This window comes from Macrobrachium nipponense, chromosome 49 (assembly GCF_015104395.2).
Source record: "Macrobrachium nipponense isolate FS-2020 chromosome 49, ASM1510439v2, whole genome shotgun sequence".
Lineage (NCBI taxonomy): Eukaryota > Metazoa > Arthropoda > Malacostraca > Decapoda > Palaemonidae > Macrobrachium > Macrobrachium nipponense.
The window spans coordinates 14,855,103-14,874,201 of NC_087224.1; the positions used below are offsets into that span (position 1 = coordinate 14,855,103).

The window sequence follows — 19,099 nt, forward strand, 5'->3', positions numbered from 1 at the left end:
AGGTCCATTATGCTATAAGAGTAATTCATTAAGAGAGGGTTTAATGGCTGGGGGCGGGGTTGAGAAGGGGGGGGGGGGGTGGCCGGTTGGTGGGCGATTATAGTAATGTGGAGAAGGGGGGAGGTCAGGATAAAGGGGTGGATTAGTGTGATGGTCTTTGGATTAGGAAAGAGACTGGGGCTAAGGATTAGGATAACAGAATTATCTTTACATAGATGACAAGGTCGATTCTTGGGGAACCCGTAATTATTTTAATTATTATAATTATAATTAATGCTATCATCAGTCCGCATCCAGTGATCACCTCGGTATAGATGATAATGGATACCAATTATGAATAATTAATAATCCCCAGATTTATAATTATTAGCCGAGGATTATCAGTGTAATAATGATTTACCAGTAAGTGAACTTCTTTATAATGAACAATTCTAAACTCTTATGGTAATTTATCACAAATTATAATGTTCAATATATTTATTATATTTCTTTATCATTCTTTAAAGTTTATGATGATTGTTATCATAATATAACTAGTGTTCATTAAAATAATGATAGTTACTTGATAACTATAATCAGACAATTTTGATTATCATGTCAAGGCAATTATTTTGAACATGATAACTATTAGAATTGAAATCATCTCTTTGTTTGTATAAATTTTATTTTGTTTATTTTTTAGTGAAAGAAATATTTGACATAAGTCCGTTTTATTTGTGTGAAAAACACATGTATGTGAAAATGCTTATATTGCATGTGTGTATGTGTGATCAGAGAGAGAGAGAGAGAGAGAGAGAGATAATACTAAATCTCTGAAAGATAATGCCTTAACTTTTGTTGTAGTAGATATTAGGATTGATTGATTTCCACTGGACTTAGAGAGAGAGAGAGAGAGAGAGAGAGAGAGAGAGAGAGAGAGAGAGAGAGAGAGAGAGAGAGAGAGAGAATAATACTAAAACTCTGGAAGAAAATGCTTTTAACTTATGTAGTAGATATCAGGATTGACTAATTTCCAGTGGACTGAGAGAGAGAGAGAGAGAGAGAGAGAGAGAGAGAGACAGAGGGAGAGAGAGAGAGAGAGAGAGAGAGAGAGAGAGAGAGAGAGACCATCCTTACAAAGACGAGAAGAAGCGTAACGGTCCGAAGTGTTTAATAACTTCATCGCTTTTATTCTCATTTTTTCGTGGTGCAGTGGGTAGAGAGCCCAAGGGTCTGGGGGAGGGGAGGGGGGAGGGGTCTCTTGAGTCTCTTGTGTCCTATGAAGCATTATCGATTTCGACACGGCCCCTTCAGAGGGCCTAAGAAGGTCGGGGAAGTACCCTTCAGGAGTGTCTTGACGGCGAACTCTCCCCGTTATCAGCCGGTCTACGAGGGCGTGTGTACGTAAATGTGGATAAACCACTGTATATATATATATATATATATATATATATATATATATGATATATATATATATATATATATATTATATAATATAGGTAGACGAGAAAAAGTTGAACGAAAATGTTACAGAAAATGGTATTTATATACCAAGAGATCCATCTACAGGTAGCCGTTTTACTAGGTCACCCCCCGCTGATAATTTCTCTTTAATCTTACCTCCTATATTTTGGCGTTTTTATGGGTTCCTTTTATTAGATGGAATTCTTTGGAATCAGAATTTTTTGACCAGTCAGGCTAAATAAATAACCTCCTTAAAGACCAATTAATAAAAAATTCGAGCAAGTGTTTATTTCAACCACACATCTCTTAAAATAATCTCATCTGAAATGTTTTATATACTAAACAGAACCCCCCAAAATGATTTGCAACTAGTATAGCAAGCAAATAAATAAATAACTAAATTAATAAATTAATCAATTACTAAATGAATATAGAAACGAGTAAATACCTATATATATATATATATATATATATATATATATATATATAAATATGCAAAGTAACTATTACCAGTATTACTTACTCACACATATATATCTATACTGTATATATATATATATATATATAATATATATATATATATATATATATATATATATATATATATTCACAGCCTACTGCTTCTCAGTCTACTTCGCTGCCTCCGGACTCAAATATGCTTTCTGACTCGGTAGTACACACTGTAATAAAGAAATTACAGGTTTCTTTAGAGAAGAAAATTAATAATAAGAAAGACAAAAAGAAAAGGCGTGATTTTTCGTCTTCTTCCTCTAGCTCGGCGTCATCGCTGAGTTCGATGACGTCACGGCGTGTACCAGTCAAGCGTTGGAGGATACGGGATTTCGCGACTGATCCTCGGGCCAAGAGGAGAAGAGTGAATTCTTCTTCATCTTCGGGCCAGGACTGTATATATAAATATATATATATATATATATATATATATATATATATATATATATATATATATATATATTATATACAGTACTCACATGCAGTATAGCTACATATATGTGTAAAGTAATACTGGTAATAGTTACTTTGCATATTTATATATATAGGTATTTACTTATTTCTATATTTATCTAGTTATGAATTTATTTATTTAGTTATTTATTTGTTTACTTGCTATACGAGTTACAAATCTATTTTGGGGTTTATGTTTACATATAAACATTTAAGATGAGATTATTTTAAGAGATGTGTGGTTGAAATAAAAACTTGCTCGAATTTTTTATTTAATTGTGTCTTTAAGGAGGTTATTTATTTAGCCTGACTGGTTTGTAGGGTAGGAGCCGTCTCTGTTTGGATTGACGAATCCTGAGGTCCACGCCATGACGTGTTGTAATTACTTGAAAGACAAAAAGAACCTTTTCAGTAAATCACAAATTTCAGAAATATGTTTATCTTTCAAGATTTTCTGTAGATATTCTTATGATTGATTTAAAGATCTTATGAATTACTTCTCTTCGAGAGAGAGAGAGAGAAGAGAGAGAGAGAGAGAGAGTACTTTCCTATTTAAATCATCCAGACACTTCATACCTAGCTCTCTCTCTCTCTCTCTCTCTCTCTCTCTCAGGAGACCCAAAAAAGGGTCCTTTTTCTCATTTCGACCTACGATCGTTATCAGAAGGAGAAGTCGAGTATATTGGAGTGAGGGTTGAAGGACGTAAATTTTTCGTTTTTGTCGACCCACCTCGCCCCCTGCTCCCCGCTCCCCCTCCCCCGCCCCCGCCCCCCACACACGCCCATTCAGACACTCGTTCGAGGCACACTTGACCCCTTTGACCTTTGCATGTTAAGGTGACCCCGATTTTTTTTCTTTTTTAATAAAATGGGTATTTTTGCCTTCTTATTCAATACTGATTATGCCACGTTGGGTATAGTCTGGATCTGGACGGGTGACCGTCATTTAATACCTGGTGCTGGAATGCGAAATTGTTAGTTTTTTTTATTGTACGAAAAGATTCTAATCTATGATATAATTCGTATTTTGCATAGATATAAAGTTTAAAAAAAATATCAAATGCGAATTTTTACACCTGGCAGTCAATTGACTGTAGTGATTCTTCAGTTAGGCGTTGAGAAGGGTATAAGGCTGGCAGCCTCACCCCAAAATATAAGCATTGAATTGGAAAAATAAGTAAAAACGGATATATATATATATGATTTTATATAAACATATATATAAATTTTCCACAATGTAAATTAAACACTGTGTTTAAATCCCAACCGGTTTCGACTTTATATCAAAGCCATTTACAGAGGACTGATACATAGTGGTAGATACCTATAAATCCTGCTGAGAAGTTTCACCATAACTCTCATATATAACCTTTTTAACGACTGGAAGTCTTGACTACTGAGGTGAGAGTCGCACACACAGACACACCTTAAACTTCTTCTTTACCTGTTCATCCTCTCATGAATAATCCCGTTAATTAAGTAGGTGATGAAGGCGCTCACCTGTCTCGTCTAATCTCACGCTCATTCACACACACACACACATACGCCTGTCATGTCGTACTTCTTTTGTCTTTATCCATGAAAAGAAACGATCGTGAGACTTTTGTATTCGTTTCTTTGACATTTGAAGTTTCCCCAACTCTCTCTCTCTCTCTCTCTCTCTCTCTCTCTCTCTCTCTCTCTCTCTCTCTCTCTCTGTAACTTTTGCAAGGTAAATTCCGCTATTGTCTTCGCGTCTGTTACGAATCAATTATGGATGTAAGATCTTTAGGAATGTTTTATTTTGTTGCGTGTCGGTGTACACACACACACACACACAAACGCACACACACACACGCACACACACACACACACACACATATATATATACTATATATATAATATATATATATATATATATATATATATATATTCCCTATAAGGCACATACAAAATATTAATTACCTTCTCTTTTATGGTTATCAACCTTGTTAATTAATTAATCACATAATATTTTACACATAAAGCATGATACTAATTTATTCGCGACTAATTAATGAAAGAAAGTATTGTGGCTTTCTGAAATAAATCTCCTTTTATGCGTTGTCATAATTCTTAATGGTTGTGGCTTAATGTGGTAATTGTCAAATAAACTGATAGCCTAATTATCATATTCACTCTTTCTGGACAAGATAGGATTCTGTATTGTCGTCGTTTGAAGTAATTTGTAATAGATTATCGATGAAGTGTTATATATATTATATATATATATATATATATATATATATATTATATATATGTATATATATATATATATATAGCTCATTGATTATGCGTACGAGTATCCCTCTCTCTCTCTCTCTCTCTCTCTCTCTCTCTCTCAAATCATTAAATATCCCAAAATACATTTCCCAAAATATATTTCTTAGAATTTCAGTTGAATCTCATTTTATTAATTATTTAAATCAATAGATTCTCTCGCACTCACTCACTCACTCCCCGCTCTCTCTTTCTCTTTTAAGACCTCCGCAAGGATTTTCGGAAGTGGCCTTCCAGCATGGGCGTGGTCGAGGGCGAGACAGCCGTGTTCGAGTGTGACCCCCCCAAGGGTCACCCGACACCAATCATTACCTGGAGATTGGATGGAGAAAATTTAAAACTACCCAGACACAGGTGAGAGGTCACAGTAGGTCACGAATCTACCCGAGGTCATTTTTCTTCTTATCCTAGACACAGGTGAGGTCATTCTGGGTCACAAATCTACTCGAGGTCAATTTTCTTATTATTTAAATATTTGTAGTCTTTTTTTTTTCACGTCCATGTAGTTCCTCCACTAGGGCACAAATCTATAGGAGATAATTATTCTTTTTATTGTTCCTTAGTTCCATATTTATGTGCCTTGATTCCATATTAATGGCTTGTAGTCTTTCTTCATGTTCATATTATGCCCCTACTAGGGCACAAATCTGAGATAATTAATCTTATTGTCCCTTAATAACATTTTGTTATGTATTTTGACAGTTCCATATTTGTCATATGATTAGTTCCCTAATTAGTTAATTTACATATTTGATATGATCTGATTATTCTAGTCATTGTTCCCTAATGAACATTTTTATTTTGATAGTTCCACATTGATGTCTTATTCCATATTAATGCTTTATAGTTCTTGCATGTCCATATTAGTTCCTTATTAGTTTATTTCCATAGTTATTAAGTCTGTTCTTTTTAAAGGGGCTGAAATCATATTATCCATATTAGTTTCTTATTAGTTTATTTCCATAGTTATTAAGTCTGTTCTTTTTAAAGAGGCTGAAACCATATTAATTATACTTCCATATTAAACCTAATTTAGAATAATTTTCAGTATATTCTACAGAATATATGTATTAATTCTACAGAATTCTCCCTTAAAAATTATGTAAAATAGGCTGTATTTTACCTTCTAAGAATCATCTTTAATATCAAATAACTATTTCTTTTTATTCTACAGAATATTTGTAATTATTCTACAGAATTCCTCTTTGAGATTCTGTAGAATGGCCTGTATTCTACCCTCTTGATTCTTTAATGGTAGTTTGAAATACAGAATTTTTCCTTGGGAAGTATACAGGAAAACTACCACATATAATTCCTGTGGGAGATTCTACAGAAATTCCCCTTCAGTCACCTGTAGTGATATTAATTGTGTAGAATTTCCTTTAGTAGTAAATACACAATTTTTTTGAGAAATTCGAAAAATATTCTCCATTACTGTAGAATACCGTCTGTAAGTCCAAACAATTCAATTCTCCTTTCTCAGTCAGAGGGATATACCTTAATCTTCTTTCTAATTCTTCGGGATGAAGTATTAATTTATTTAGTAATTCTACAGAATGTATTCTGTAGGCTGAGATACATATTTTCAATTACAAGCCATACAGTATATATTACGTTAACAGAATTTTGAAAATAGATTGTTGTACTGATTTCTGCGATAAATTAGAATTCTCATTGTAAATTCCTTAGAGTTTTTCTTATAAATCCTAGAAATATCTCACGACAATGTATAATTTTATTGTGGAGTCTGAGATATATATATAAAAAATAATTTCCAACCTAAATTCGATACAGACTCTTACTCTGTAGGTTCTACAGAATTACTTCCTATCTACCCTATGATTCTTTGCTTTTCCCCCTCAAATATAGAATAACGTTGGTACATCCTATAGAATATCTTCCGGTAGTGTAGAGTATACAAGCTTAAATTTGGGTAACTGAAATATAATTATATATATTTATATATTCTTTAGAATTCACAGGATAGAATCCTCTATCATCGGAGGATATTCTGTAGGGGGCGGGAAGGGGGTGGGGGGAAGAATTCTACATGTATGACAGAAGGCCTACCTAACGCCCGATGATGGTGGTTCCTCACGACGAAATTGGGGAAAGTGTTTTAACCCTTTCGTCTCGTTAATTGGATTTTTCCGATTGAGAGACTCCAATGAAGTTCTTCCGATGGCCCTGGGGCCAGGGGGGCGTTTGGGGCTGGTGTGTGTGCCTCCCCCCCTCCCTCCCTCCCTTTACCATCCTCCAGCTGTTAATTTTAATCTGACAATAGACCTCTCATTTTTTCCAATGAGGATCGCTTAGTTGGGGGACTCTGTATTGTATATGATTGAATTCCTCTTTTTCTAAACTCTTTTTTTCCTCTTCTACAAGAGGAAAGAGGGACTGCGTCTCTTTAAAATTTGCCATTCCTCCCCCCCGCAGGTTCCGTCAGGAGGGTAACCGCCTCATTGTGACCCATGTCGTGCCAGGAGACGAGGGGGAGTACCAGTGTGTGGTGACCAATATGGCGGACCAGAGGGTGTCCCACGCTGCGACGTTGACAGTCTATGGTTTGTGTATATATCAGTTGTTTACGTTTATACGTTTTTTTTTCTTACTCGCTGTTATTACTTTTTTTAGTTTGTTTGTGTGGTTTGGAGTTGTTTTTTATTGCTGAATTTGTTTATTAGACTTTTATTTATTTCTTTACGTGATTTGTAATGCTATGATTATTTAATTTTTATTTTTTATTATTAAACATATTGACTTTTTTGTCACATGTTTTGTTAATATCCAGTGATTTGTTTTTTATTTTTATTGTTTTTATTTTTTTCATTCGTTACTTGTCGAAGAATATTCACTATTATTTTTGTTTTATTTACGATAGTTGTTAGACTATACATTATATATATATATATATATATAATATATATATATATATATATATATATATATATATATATATATATATGTATAACTAAATCGCGAAAGTTAGGAACGTGATAAACCATAAATAAAGGTATACGCCACGAGAGAAAATAAACAACGGAGTTTCCGCAAGATCTTTCGACGTTCAAACGTCCTTTACTTAGCAGATGAACTGACTTACATGAGGAAATGACAATACAAGACAGGTCGTATAACTGACAGATAGGGATTATAAAGAGATTGGTACCTAGAATCCGACACACCTGGAAGATGAGTAACCTTCCCAAACAAGCATAAACATGGGTACAATTAAAAGTTTAAGACAATCTGCTCAGACATAAGGACAAGACAATTAAAGGATTATTATAGGTGACAGCTATTCAGAACTTTGGTAAGCAAAAACAGATTCACAATACATATTAAACATACACATACAACGAAGATATCTCTAAGGCAACTAATATTTATTTAAGTCTGTAATTATCTTTGAGGTCATTCTTAAAAATGTTACAAATACAAGGGTCTAAAGAAACAGGCCACGACTAATATTGAAATTACAATGAGAAGTAAGTTGTATTAATGCAGATTCTAAAAGATTTCGTGATAAGACATCATTTGACCTTGGAATTACTGAACTACCAATCCAATTTATTCGGTGGTTGTTTTCACTTAAATGAATGAATATTGCATTAGATGTTTGCCCAGATTGTCTTAAACTTTTAATTGTACCCATGTTTATGCTTGTTTGGGAAGGTTACTCATCTTCCAGGTGTGTCGGGTTCTAGGTACTAAACTCTTTATAATCCCTATTTGTCAGTTATACGACCTTTCTTGTATTGTCCATTCCTCTTGTAAGTCAGTTCATCTGCTAAGTAAAGCACTTTGAACGTCGAAAGGATCTTGCGGAAACTCCTTGTTTACTTTCACTTGTGGCGTATACCTTTATTTATATATATATACTATATATAAATAAATAAAAAAATATTATTCTTGATTATTAGACAAGTAAAGAACATAAAAAATACAAATAAATTACTAAATATTAACAAAAACATGTGCACAAAAAAAATAACTATTTAACTATATATGTATATGTATCTGTATAATATACTATATATATATATATATATATATATATATATATATATATATATATATATATATATATATAGTTAGTCTCTTTTGTCTAGAAATTTTTTAAATGATTGATACGTAACAGTAGAGTTTTGCAATGAATGACTCAGTAGAAAAACAGTAAAACTGGAACATCCGTACGTCTACAAACATCATTGCCACTGAAGTAGAACAGGTTGATCTTCCATTAGTGTAACATTGTTAAACCTTGCTTGCCTCTGTGACCTGACGTGGTGTATGGTTTAAATGCGGTTTGAATCTTGTCATTTTGGTGGCAGGTTTAACAGCCCTCCTAAAAAAAAGAATTTTTTTTTTTTTTTTTTTTCTTGAAATTACCAAAACATGAGTGAAATCGATTATATTTGTTCTCTTAATTCATTATAAATTAATGATTTAGCGGATGGGCATTTTACAGCATAATTAATACCCTTGTCATAAATATGCTCTCTTATCTGTTTCATATCTTGTCAATTTTATATAGTTAATATCTATACTCAAACTTTCCGCTTTTTACGATTGTAAAACCAGGATTGGAAAATCATATAATTATAATAGTCAGCATACTTGATTATTCTTTTCAAAAACAACACCAGGATTTTCGTACATAAGAAGTATTAGAAGACCCTGAACTTTATAAATGCAATATGTGATCAGATAGCTGAACCCATCTGTAAAGAAAAATTGAAATCGTTCACAAAATACAGGTACGGACCCAACAGAAATGGTTCTGTGTGGCGGACATTTTGTGTAGACTGCACAGGTGAGAGAGAGAGAGAGAGAGAGAGAGAGAGAGAGAGCAGAGAGGAGAGAGAGAGAGGCATTTAAATTGACATTTACCTGTTATTTTCTTTTCCTCGCAATTTTACAATTAGTAAACCTCGGGACCTTATTGTTCATTGGTGAACTTTGCAGTGCATTGCTTCGATCACAAGTCGAAGCAGGGATTGTAAGCTGTAGTTGAGTACAGCAGAGATTTACCTGTTAAATTATGCCAGGTGTGCAACTATTGATTATGGAATTCTTCAATCCTGGAAATGACTTTTTCAAGGAATGCACGATTTCGTTGAAGGTGGCGTCATGCGCGCGCGGTTATTTATCCTGATTTCTAGAACTTTGTCATTTCAAGTCATTACAGATATATTATGTTAAGAGTTTAGTGAATTTTTCGGATTTTTTGACATTCTAAATGTCAAATATTCATCTTGTAAATGAATGTTTGGTATTTTCCACGTTTTATTTATTTTTGACAGTATAGGAATTCGGGTGTATAGTGAACTTACCCAAACAAACTAATTATTTACGTAGTTACATTACACTTATGTTGGTTTTTAGTGCATTTGTCTCTGTTATTTAAATTTTAAATGGCAAATTAATGATATACCAATCGTATATCAGGTGCTATCTGGCAACTATTTATTTATTCAATATTTTATGAAATCCAGTATGTTGCAACTGTTGAAAATATATAAGTAAATTTAAATTACTTAATAATATGTAAAATGCACTTATTTTCAGTGTAATTGCAGTAATGGCAGGCTTTTTGAAATTAAAATTTAACACAAAAAACTCATAAATTGCAATCCTAAACATGTCAACTCACAAACATCGTACATCCGCCAGTGTCGGCCAGAGTGGGGGGCGTGGTCAAGAGTATGGTGGGCGTGTCCGGCCATGACGTCACCCTCCCCTGCGTAGCGACGGGTGTCCCAGAGCCACAGGTAAGATTGAGTGATTTTTTTTATGGCGAGGCGGGGTGGTTACCTCCTAAATTCACACCTGTGGACAGGTGTGAACTATGGTTGTCTTTAGAATTGGGTCTGATTCATTCATAAGAGACGTCGGTTTATAGTATCTTGGTTTTTGACACCTGAATGGCACTGTTGGAATTTGTGGGAATAAGTCATGGTTTGTTTTGTTTGTGGAGAGAGAGAGAGAGAGAGAGCTCATCCCTGACTGATTGATAAAGGTTAACCTATTTTATATCTATCTATCTAATATATATATATATATATATATATATATATATTATATATATATAGTATATATATATAGATAGATAGATAGATAGATATCTATATATTATATAATATATATATATATATATATATATGTGTAATGTAATGTGTGTATACAGAATACAGAACTGTAACAGTTTCATTATCAAACCTCCTGAATCATGAAGAAGACAGTGATGTCCCCCTGGACAGTGAAATATTCAGAAAGCCGCTAATTTGATGAGGGGAAAGAGAATATCTCTCTCTCTCTCTCTCTCTCTCTCTCTCTCTCTCTCTCCCCTTGGTTGCCCGAATCCTAAAGACTGGATGCAAGTTTAAGTAACTCTTTTAACACTTTGCCTGAAGTTATTTTTTAATTGTAACGCCATTTAGTACGTTCGATCAGTCAACTGTAGCAGGATATCAATAGAGTTATTCATATGAGGATATACAGTAAGTCAGGCTTAGAATATATCAAAGAGAAATTTTCAAAAGATGTTATTTATCAGGATATAGACCATGAATAACATACTGTGCAGGATACAAGGTGGGTTATATAGAAATAGGGTTACTATAGAACTTTATAGTGGGATATAAAATATAAAGGTGCTATGTAAGTTTAATATAGTGAGGATTGTTATATCGTACCAGTCTATAACATAGAACTGGTATTATAAGCTGGATATAAAGATAAATGGAAGCAGGAGATATAAAAAGGGAATAATTTCCGTGTCTGGATATAAAATATATATAGGCAAAGTGATGCAGAAATAGGATATATTAGGAGATTGAAAGAGGATCATATCAGGAGGATATAAGTGACAGATATTTACACAAGATTATACAACCAGGATATAATGGAGAAAAGGATATATTCCAGGCAGGATATAAAATGGGAATTTGTGTAGGTCTATCCAGAAAGGTGTGTAGGATATAAGGGCTTTTTCACGCGGATGTTAAATTTAAAAACGGAAGATTTTAGGATATAAAACGTAGGATATAAGTTACGATTTAAACTGGAGAGGGAGAAATTCATAATTTGTTTGTTTTCGTCATGTGGTGTAAAAACGATTTTAAAAAATGAATTTTAAAATTTAATTTTAAAAAACACTCCAACAGAGAGAGAAATTAATTAGCGTTAAAACCGAAATCGAGTAAGAAGAAATAAAATTAAAAAATAACAATATTTTGAATATTTTGTATAAACTGGAGTCGACAGACAGAAGAAGTCAGATATAAAACTGAAAATTGATTAGGAAAGACTATTAAAAATTCTCTGTAATGAAATAAAATTCTTAAAAGCTAGAAACGAAAGGGAGAAAAGTTATTAAAAACTAAAATCCAATAAGAAAAATCTATGTACAAAAATCAGAATATTAAAATTCAGTTTTTGAAAACTTAACGAACGAAAGAAACGGAAGAAATGAAGATAAAATGTAAAACCGAATAGGAAATAAATGAAAATGAAAAAGACTATATTCCAAGAAGAAAAAATACACGACAATATAAATTCGACAGTCGCCATCCACACTCTCGGGGTTTGACATTTATCAAACATCGGACTTGTCAGTCAAGCGAAGTTTCAAACTTCACTCTCGTATGCCGCTGTCCGTTCGCCATTCTCGACGCACGTACGTCCGTAACGCCAGCGCCGACGGTGGGGCCATTATTTAGTCAAAAAGGACCCGCTTCCCTTTTCGTTGACACCACCTTTCTGTGGTAAACGTGTTGTAATCTTATTCCTGTTCAACTTGAATAGTTCAGACCTTTTAGACATTTTAGTCAGCTTCAGGGTATGTCTGCGCTGCTGTAGAATTTTTCAGGAATATGTCTGCAACTTGTTGCATACAAATTGTAGACAGGTTGACAACTAGTCAACAACTTTAAGTGGAGAACAAACGTTTATAAATGTGTTGCAGTCATGTACCGTTTTATCAAGAATATTTCGGATGTTTTAGACATTTTAGTCAGCTTCAGAGTATGTCTACTCTAGTGAATAATTTATCGTAAACATGTCTGCAACTTGTTGCATACAAATCAAAGACATGTTTGAAACAAATCATGAGCTGTAAGTGGTAAACAAACAATGGTAATCTAGTTCTTTTCAACTTTAATATTTCAGACCTTTTAGACATTTTAGTCAGCTTCTGGGTGTCTATGCTTCTGTAGAATTTGTCATAAATATGTCTGCAACTTGTTGCATACAAATTGCAGACAGGTTGACAACAAGTCAGCAACTGAAAGTGGAGAACAAAACTTGGTAAAGGTGTTGTAAATCACGTAGCTTTTTGACGAGAACAATTCAAACTTTCTAGATATTTTCGTCAGCTTTAGGTTATGTCCACACTACAGTAAAACATGTCATCAACACATGTCTGCAACTTATTGCATACGAATCACTGACAGGTTGAAAACAATTCAGCGAATGTAAGGTTAGGTTCAAACCATATCTGAAACATGTCATGAATATTTGTAACTACAGAATTGTACTCAGCTTTACTGTTACATTCACACTACAGGAAAACATGTCTTGAAATATGTCTACAACTTGTTGTGTACAAATCACAGACAAGTTGGAAACATGTCAACAACTGTAAGTGTAGAACAAACCTTCATAAACATGTTATAATCGTGCACCTTTTTTTTGACGGGAATACTTCCAGACATTTTAGAATTCTTAGTTCGGTTTAAAAATGGTTTTTTTTATTGATATTGTCTGTGCTTTCACTTGCACTAATCTCCAGTCACCTCCAGCTTCCCTTCTTGTTAGCTCAATGCAACTTTCGCCGAAGTTACATACCTCGTTGCGATCTGAAGTATTGATTGCATACTGAATGATGTCACGCATCATACCCTTTGTTACTTCCGGAAGTATTAGATTCGAGTCTGTAGCCGGACTTCTGGATAAACTGCATCAGAGATCTTGTACACTGAAGCCATATCATAAACATGTCTATGACATTTTGCATACGTATCAGAAACAAGTTGACAACAAGTTGATGACCTGGAGAACGAATCTTGGGCAAATGCTGGATAAACGTACAAAGCAGTAGTTAGGACTACCAATAAGTCATTCATTTGTATGTAACCTGTTTCTGATGTGTATGTGAAATGTCATAGACATGTTTATGACATATTTAATGCAAAGTGGAGGCACCGTAAGCATACGGGGCAAAGGCTGCTGTGTTGATGGGTGTTGGTTTGCACACGGCAAACATGTTGCATGCATACTATGAGCACTGATGCTCTCTGGAGCCTTGGTGGTCGTGGTAGTAGATAGTTGCCCACCATACTGCTGGAGGTTATACTGGCGACCCACCCCAGTTGACATCATACAGGTACATTATTCCTTTTACAGGTCAATAGAGGGTTATCGGAGTGGTACATAACGTAGCCCTCTTGCATGCTTGGGCATCAGACCCGTAGCATCTCTCTCTCTCTCTCTCTCTCTCTCTCTCTCTCTCTCTCTCTCTCTCTCTCTCTCTCTCTCTCTCTCTCAAAAGGATGATTTGAAATCTTCAACAATTTACATTAAATTTTTCCATTAATTTTGTAAGACTCAAAGTCAATCATACGTATCTCTCTCTCTCTCTTCTCTCTCTCTCTCTCTCTCTCTCTCTCTCAAGGGATAATTTTCAACATTTTAATAAACTTCTATACTAATATTGTACAGCGCTCTCTCTCTCTCGCTCTCTCGTCGGTCTCTCTCTCTCTCCTCTCTCTCTCATCTCTCTCTCTCTCTCTCTTCTCTCTCTCTGCCCCGCTGCGTTACGTTAATGGCTAATTAATCTCTGGATTAGCGTCAGTAGCAGAAAATGGCCTGATTGTCAATTCGTCAGCTTCGAAACAGCAATTGATAAAGTGGCTAGGAATACCTGTGTCGTAAATATTATTATTATTATTATTATTATTTTAATTATTATTATTTATTTATTATTATTATTATTATTATATTACCCCTACATGGAGTCTACTGTTGTTGATACAGTCATATTTACCAATCAATTAGTTTTCCAATAAAAAAAAAAAATCACAAATAAAAAAATAGACGAAGAATTCAATTCTGCTCCAAGCCACAAATGACAAAAAAATAGAAATTATTAAGGAAATTATTTTTGGTATATACAGGGTAGGATAGAGTAGATAATTGATAATCTAGAGGGGCGAATCGCTTGTGAAGTAAGATAATGCTGGAGAGAGAGAGAGTGAGAGGTGCGTGCTTGTGTTTAAGAGTGAAAAAAGGAATCAGGACAGAGAGAGAGAGAGAAGAGAGAGAGAGAGAGAGAGAGAGAGAAGAGAGAGAGATGTGCTAGTATTTATGAGAGAAAATGAAGACACGAAATGACGTAGAGGAATTAAAAAAAGTGAGTGATAAAGAGAAATTTAGAGAGAGAGAGATGTTAGTATTTAAAGAAAGAAAAATGAAGACAGGAATGACGTAGAGGAATAATAAAAGAAATGGGCAACAAAGAGAAAATGAGAGAGAGAGAGAGGAGAGAGAGAGAGAGAGAGAGAGAGAGAGAGATAGATGTGCTAGTATTCAAAGAGAGAAAGATGAAGACAGGAAATAACGTAGAGGAAATAAAAAATGGGTGACAAAGAAAAAATGAGAGAGAGACAAAAGACTCACGCAAACCGCATTGTGAGCCCGAGGTAAATACCATGGAATGAGTACCACCCTTACTGAATAATTCCGCCCAATAAACTGTGGGTCTAAATGTCACCAGTCAATATTCACGGTAAATACAGGGTGTTTGTGTTCAATCTGTCTCTTTCTCTCTCTCGCTCTTCTTCTCTTTCTCACAATCTACCAGTGTCTCTCTCTGTCTCTCGTTATACCTCTCGTTCTAGCTGAAGAGACAGGTGGAAAGTTCAGAGTGTATTAGTGGGTTGTATGTTGCAACTTAATTTTTTGTAGATACTGGTTAGATTAGGTTAGGTTTTTATATATATTATTATATATATATATATGGATATATATAATATATATATATATATATATATAGATATATATATGTATGTATATATCATATATATATACCAATATATAATATATATCTATATATATATATATATATTATATATATATATAGTTGACTCAATTTGAAAAATTTAACAAACAAAAAATAAATGAAGAATCAGAAGTCAAAATAAATTATTATTTTTGGTGGTGACCTAATTATCATGATATAGTCTTACGAAATAAAAGGGTACGGTACATTTTAACTCCGCCATATTCAGAATCTGACATCAATAAAATTATTTTACTTTCCACTTTCAGGTTCATGATAAAATTCAGGATGTCATTACAGCGAAATAATTTGATTTTATGTCGCGAATTAAGGTTAAGTAACTTGACTCCACCTGACCTTTCACCTTACCCACATATATGAGGGGTTAGTGCCGTCAGTGCACCTCTTGCGGTGCACTGTATACATTACTTATGGTTCTTTGCAGCGTCCCTTAGGCCCCTAGCTGCAACCCCTTTCGTTCCTTTTACTATACCTCCTTTCATATTCTCTTCCATCCTATTTGCCAGCCTCTCCTAACATTTGATTCATAATGCAACTGCTCTGAGGTTTTCCTCCTGTTACTCCTTTCAAACCTTTTACTGTCAATATCCGTTTCAGAGCTGAATGACCTCATAGGTCCCAGTGCTTGGCTTCTGGCCTAAATTCTATATATAATTCAATTTAACTGGTACCTGTAAACTGTCTCTTTCTAGTTAGAAGTTCCAGAACACCTGTTTAAGTTTTGCATGGATTTTTGTTATACCTGCCACCCAGTGACAGGTGTAATTGGTCTGCATACCTGTATAACCTTCCCATTTTACAGGTACTTGGTTTGTGGTCAAGCTTTGTATGACTTGTCCTGATCCTTGAACACCTGTTTCTTTTCCTTTCCACAGATGTTTCCTGATTCTTGCACGTGTTTGTTTTCCTTTCCACAGCTGTTTCCTGACCCATGCACACATGTTTCTTTTCCTAGTCCACAGCTGTTTCCTGACCATGCACACGTTTCTTTTCCTAGTCCACAGCTGTTTCCTGACCCATGCACACATGTTTCTTTTTCTAGTCCACAGCTGTTTCCTGACCATGCACACGTTTCTTTTCCTAGTCCACAGCTGTATCCTGACCCATGCACACGTGTTTGTTTTCCTTTCCACAGCTGTTTCCTGACCCATGAACACCTGTTTCTTTTCCTAGTCCACAGCTGTATCCTCTCTTTTCAGCAGTTGTGAAATTGGCAGTCAAGTCGTTCTTTGCTTGATGTCACGTCTCTGCACATTTCGACGTCATCTTCCACATGCTCTGAAATAAGAAATTGATCGATGTCTCTCCTTCACAGGTGACATGGCGCCGTGTGGACGGAATCGTTCCCGTGGGGCGCTCCTCCGTCGGAAGGGACTGGAGCCTGACCATAAGCCACCTGGTGACGGAGGACCAGGGTGTCTATGTGTGCGAAGCCACGAACCAGGCTGGGTCTCACGCGGCAAACACCTCACTCCTGGTAGTAGGTAAGGAATCGGTTTCCTTTTTTGTGGGATCACTGTATATATACATTTATATATATATAATTATACACGTAGGTAGGTGAATAAATTAAAAGGCAAACAGACAGACAGATAATCAAACTAATGTGGTAGTAGATGAGGACTCAGACAAAAGCGCGTAGTGGATTTTCCTCTATGGTGGGGATCACTGTATACATATATGTATACATATTTGTATTTATTTTAATAATCATCGATAAAGAGAAGGGATCACACACAAATATACATCATCCAAATAAAAGGTATTTTAATAGAGTATATATTATTTTTTTCATTCCTTTAATTTTAATGCTTATGAATTTTTAAAAATTTTGTAATAATCATTTTCAGCTTTTTCAATTCTGAATTTTTTATGGTTTTAGGTTTTACAATTTTACAAGTAATTGTTTTTTCACTTCAATAATCCTGATGATGTGCTTATGGGAACAATTACGAAACGTTGGAATAAAGAAACCTAGATAGATAGATTGATAATTAACCTCTCTTCCTGTCCTACAGAGGCCCCCAGAGTGGACGGGGGCGTCCGCCCACGGATAGCTGTCATCACCCCCACCCACGTCAGGAAGATCAGCTGCCCTGTGGTGGCCACGCCCACGCCCATGGTCTTTTGGGTGAAGGAGAACCACCCGAGGGAGGCGGACGCTCCCTACGCCCGTGAACAAGGTGAGAGAGAGAGAGAGAGAGAGAGAGAGAGAGAGAGAGAGAGAGAGAGAGAGAGAGAGAATCCTGAAATCATTAATTTGTTGAAAGGAAACAAAGAAATGGGTTTGGTAAGGTAAGTAAGTGATTCAGAAATCGAGATTAAAAGTATTTGCTGGAGAGAGAGAGAGAGAGAGAGAGAAAAAAAATAATAAAATTGTACGAGAACAGGAAACTTGTAAGGTGACACCCATAAAAGAGCAATACTTTCCCCAACAATGGAAAGGGAGAGAAAGTATAATAAAAGAAAGTAATGAGAAAAGAAGGTGGATTAGAGAAAGTAAAAAAGAATATAATTCCTTTCTTTTCCAAGAGGGAAAATGAAATCGTGATTTTGTCTCGTGGGGAAAATGAAAGCTGAAATAAAGTGAAAGTAAGTAGAAAGTATCTTTCTCTTTTCCCCTTATTCAATCGTCTCTGTTGCTTTTCTTCTGTTTTTTCGTTGTATATGAATTTTGTTATGAAGAAATAGGCTTAAAATTATTTTTATTACAAAACTAAGTATTAAAATATTATTCTAAAATATTTTAAGCGAAAAGTTAAGTTTAAGAAGTATTTTTGTATAAAACAATTTTTTAAGTTGAAAAAGATTGTAAAACCTAATATAAAATATTTTTTAGAAATTATTTTCATTGAAAACTAAGTTTAAAATATAATATTCTATCAATTTCGTTTATTATAAAATAAGTTTAAAATCTCATTTTTATAAAAAAAATATATATATATCTTCTCATTTCTTTAAAAAAATGTTTTATCTTAAAATATGCAAATTTTCAAACTGTTTCTAATAATGGCAACAAAAGTATCCCTTGAACAAAGTTTTATAGGAAATAAATTACAGGCAAAATTTAATTTTAAAAAAATTAATTTTTACTTTATAACAAAAAATCAAGTAAACTTAAAATCACCTCAAATTAGAGTAAAGTTGTGTAGAGAAAGATTTAGTTAAAAGTTGATTTTAAAAAAATCAACATCAACATTTACATCCATACCAAAAAAAATAAAGTAAAATTGAAATAAGTTCAGATTAAAGAAAACTTTATCCTAAAAGTATATAAACAAAATTCGCGTCAAATAAAATTAAAATAATTTC

The 19,099-nt window shown here is 34.3% G+C and overlaps 1 protein-coding gene across 1 annotated transcript in view; it reads left to right on the forward strand.

Annotated features, from left to right (window-relative positions):
* Window positions 1–19,099, forward strand: part of LOC135205351 (uncharacterized) — a 346,437-nt gene that overhangs the window by 302,286 nt on the left and 25,052 nt on the right. The window contains 5 exon segments of the mRNA XM_064235817.1: window positions 4,908–5,058; window positions 7,141–7,268; window positions 10,381–10,478; window positions 17,103–17,271; window positions 17,806–17,969. Coding sequence (XP_064091887.1) covers window positions 4,908–5,058; window positions 7,141–7,268; window positions 10,381–10,478; window positions 17,103–17,271; window positions 17,806–17,969 — 710 coding nt within the window.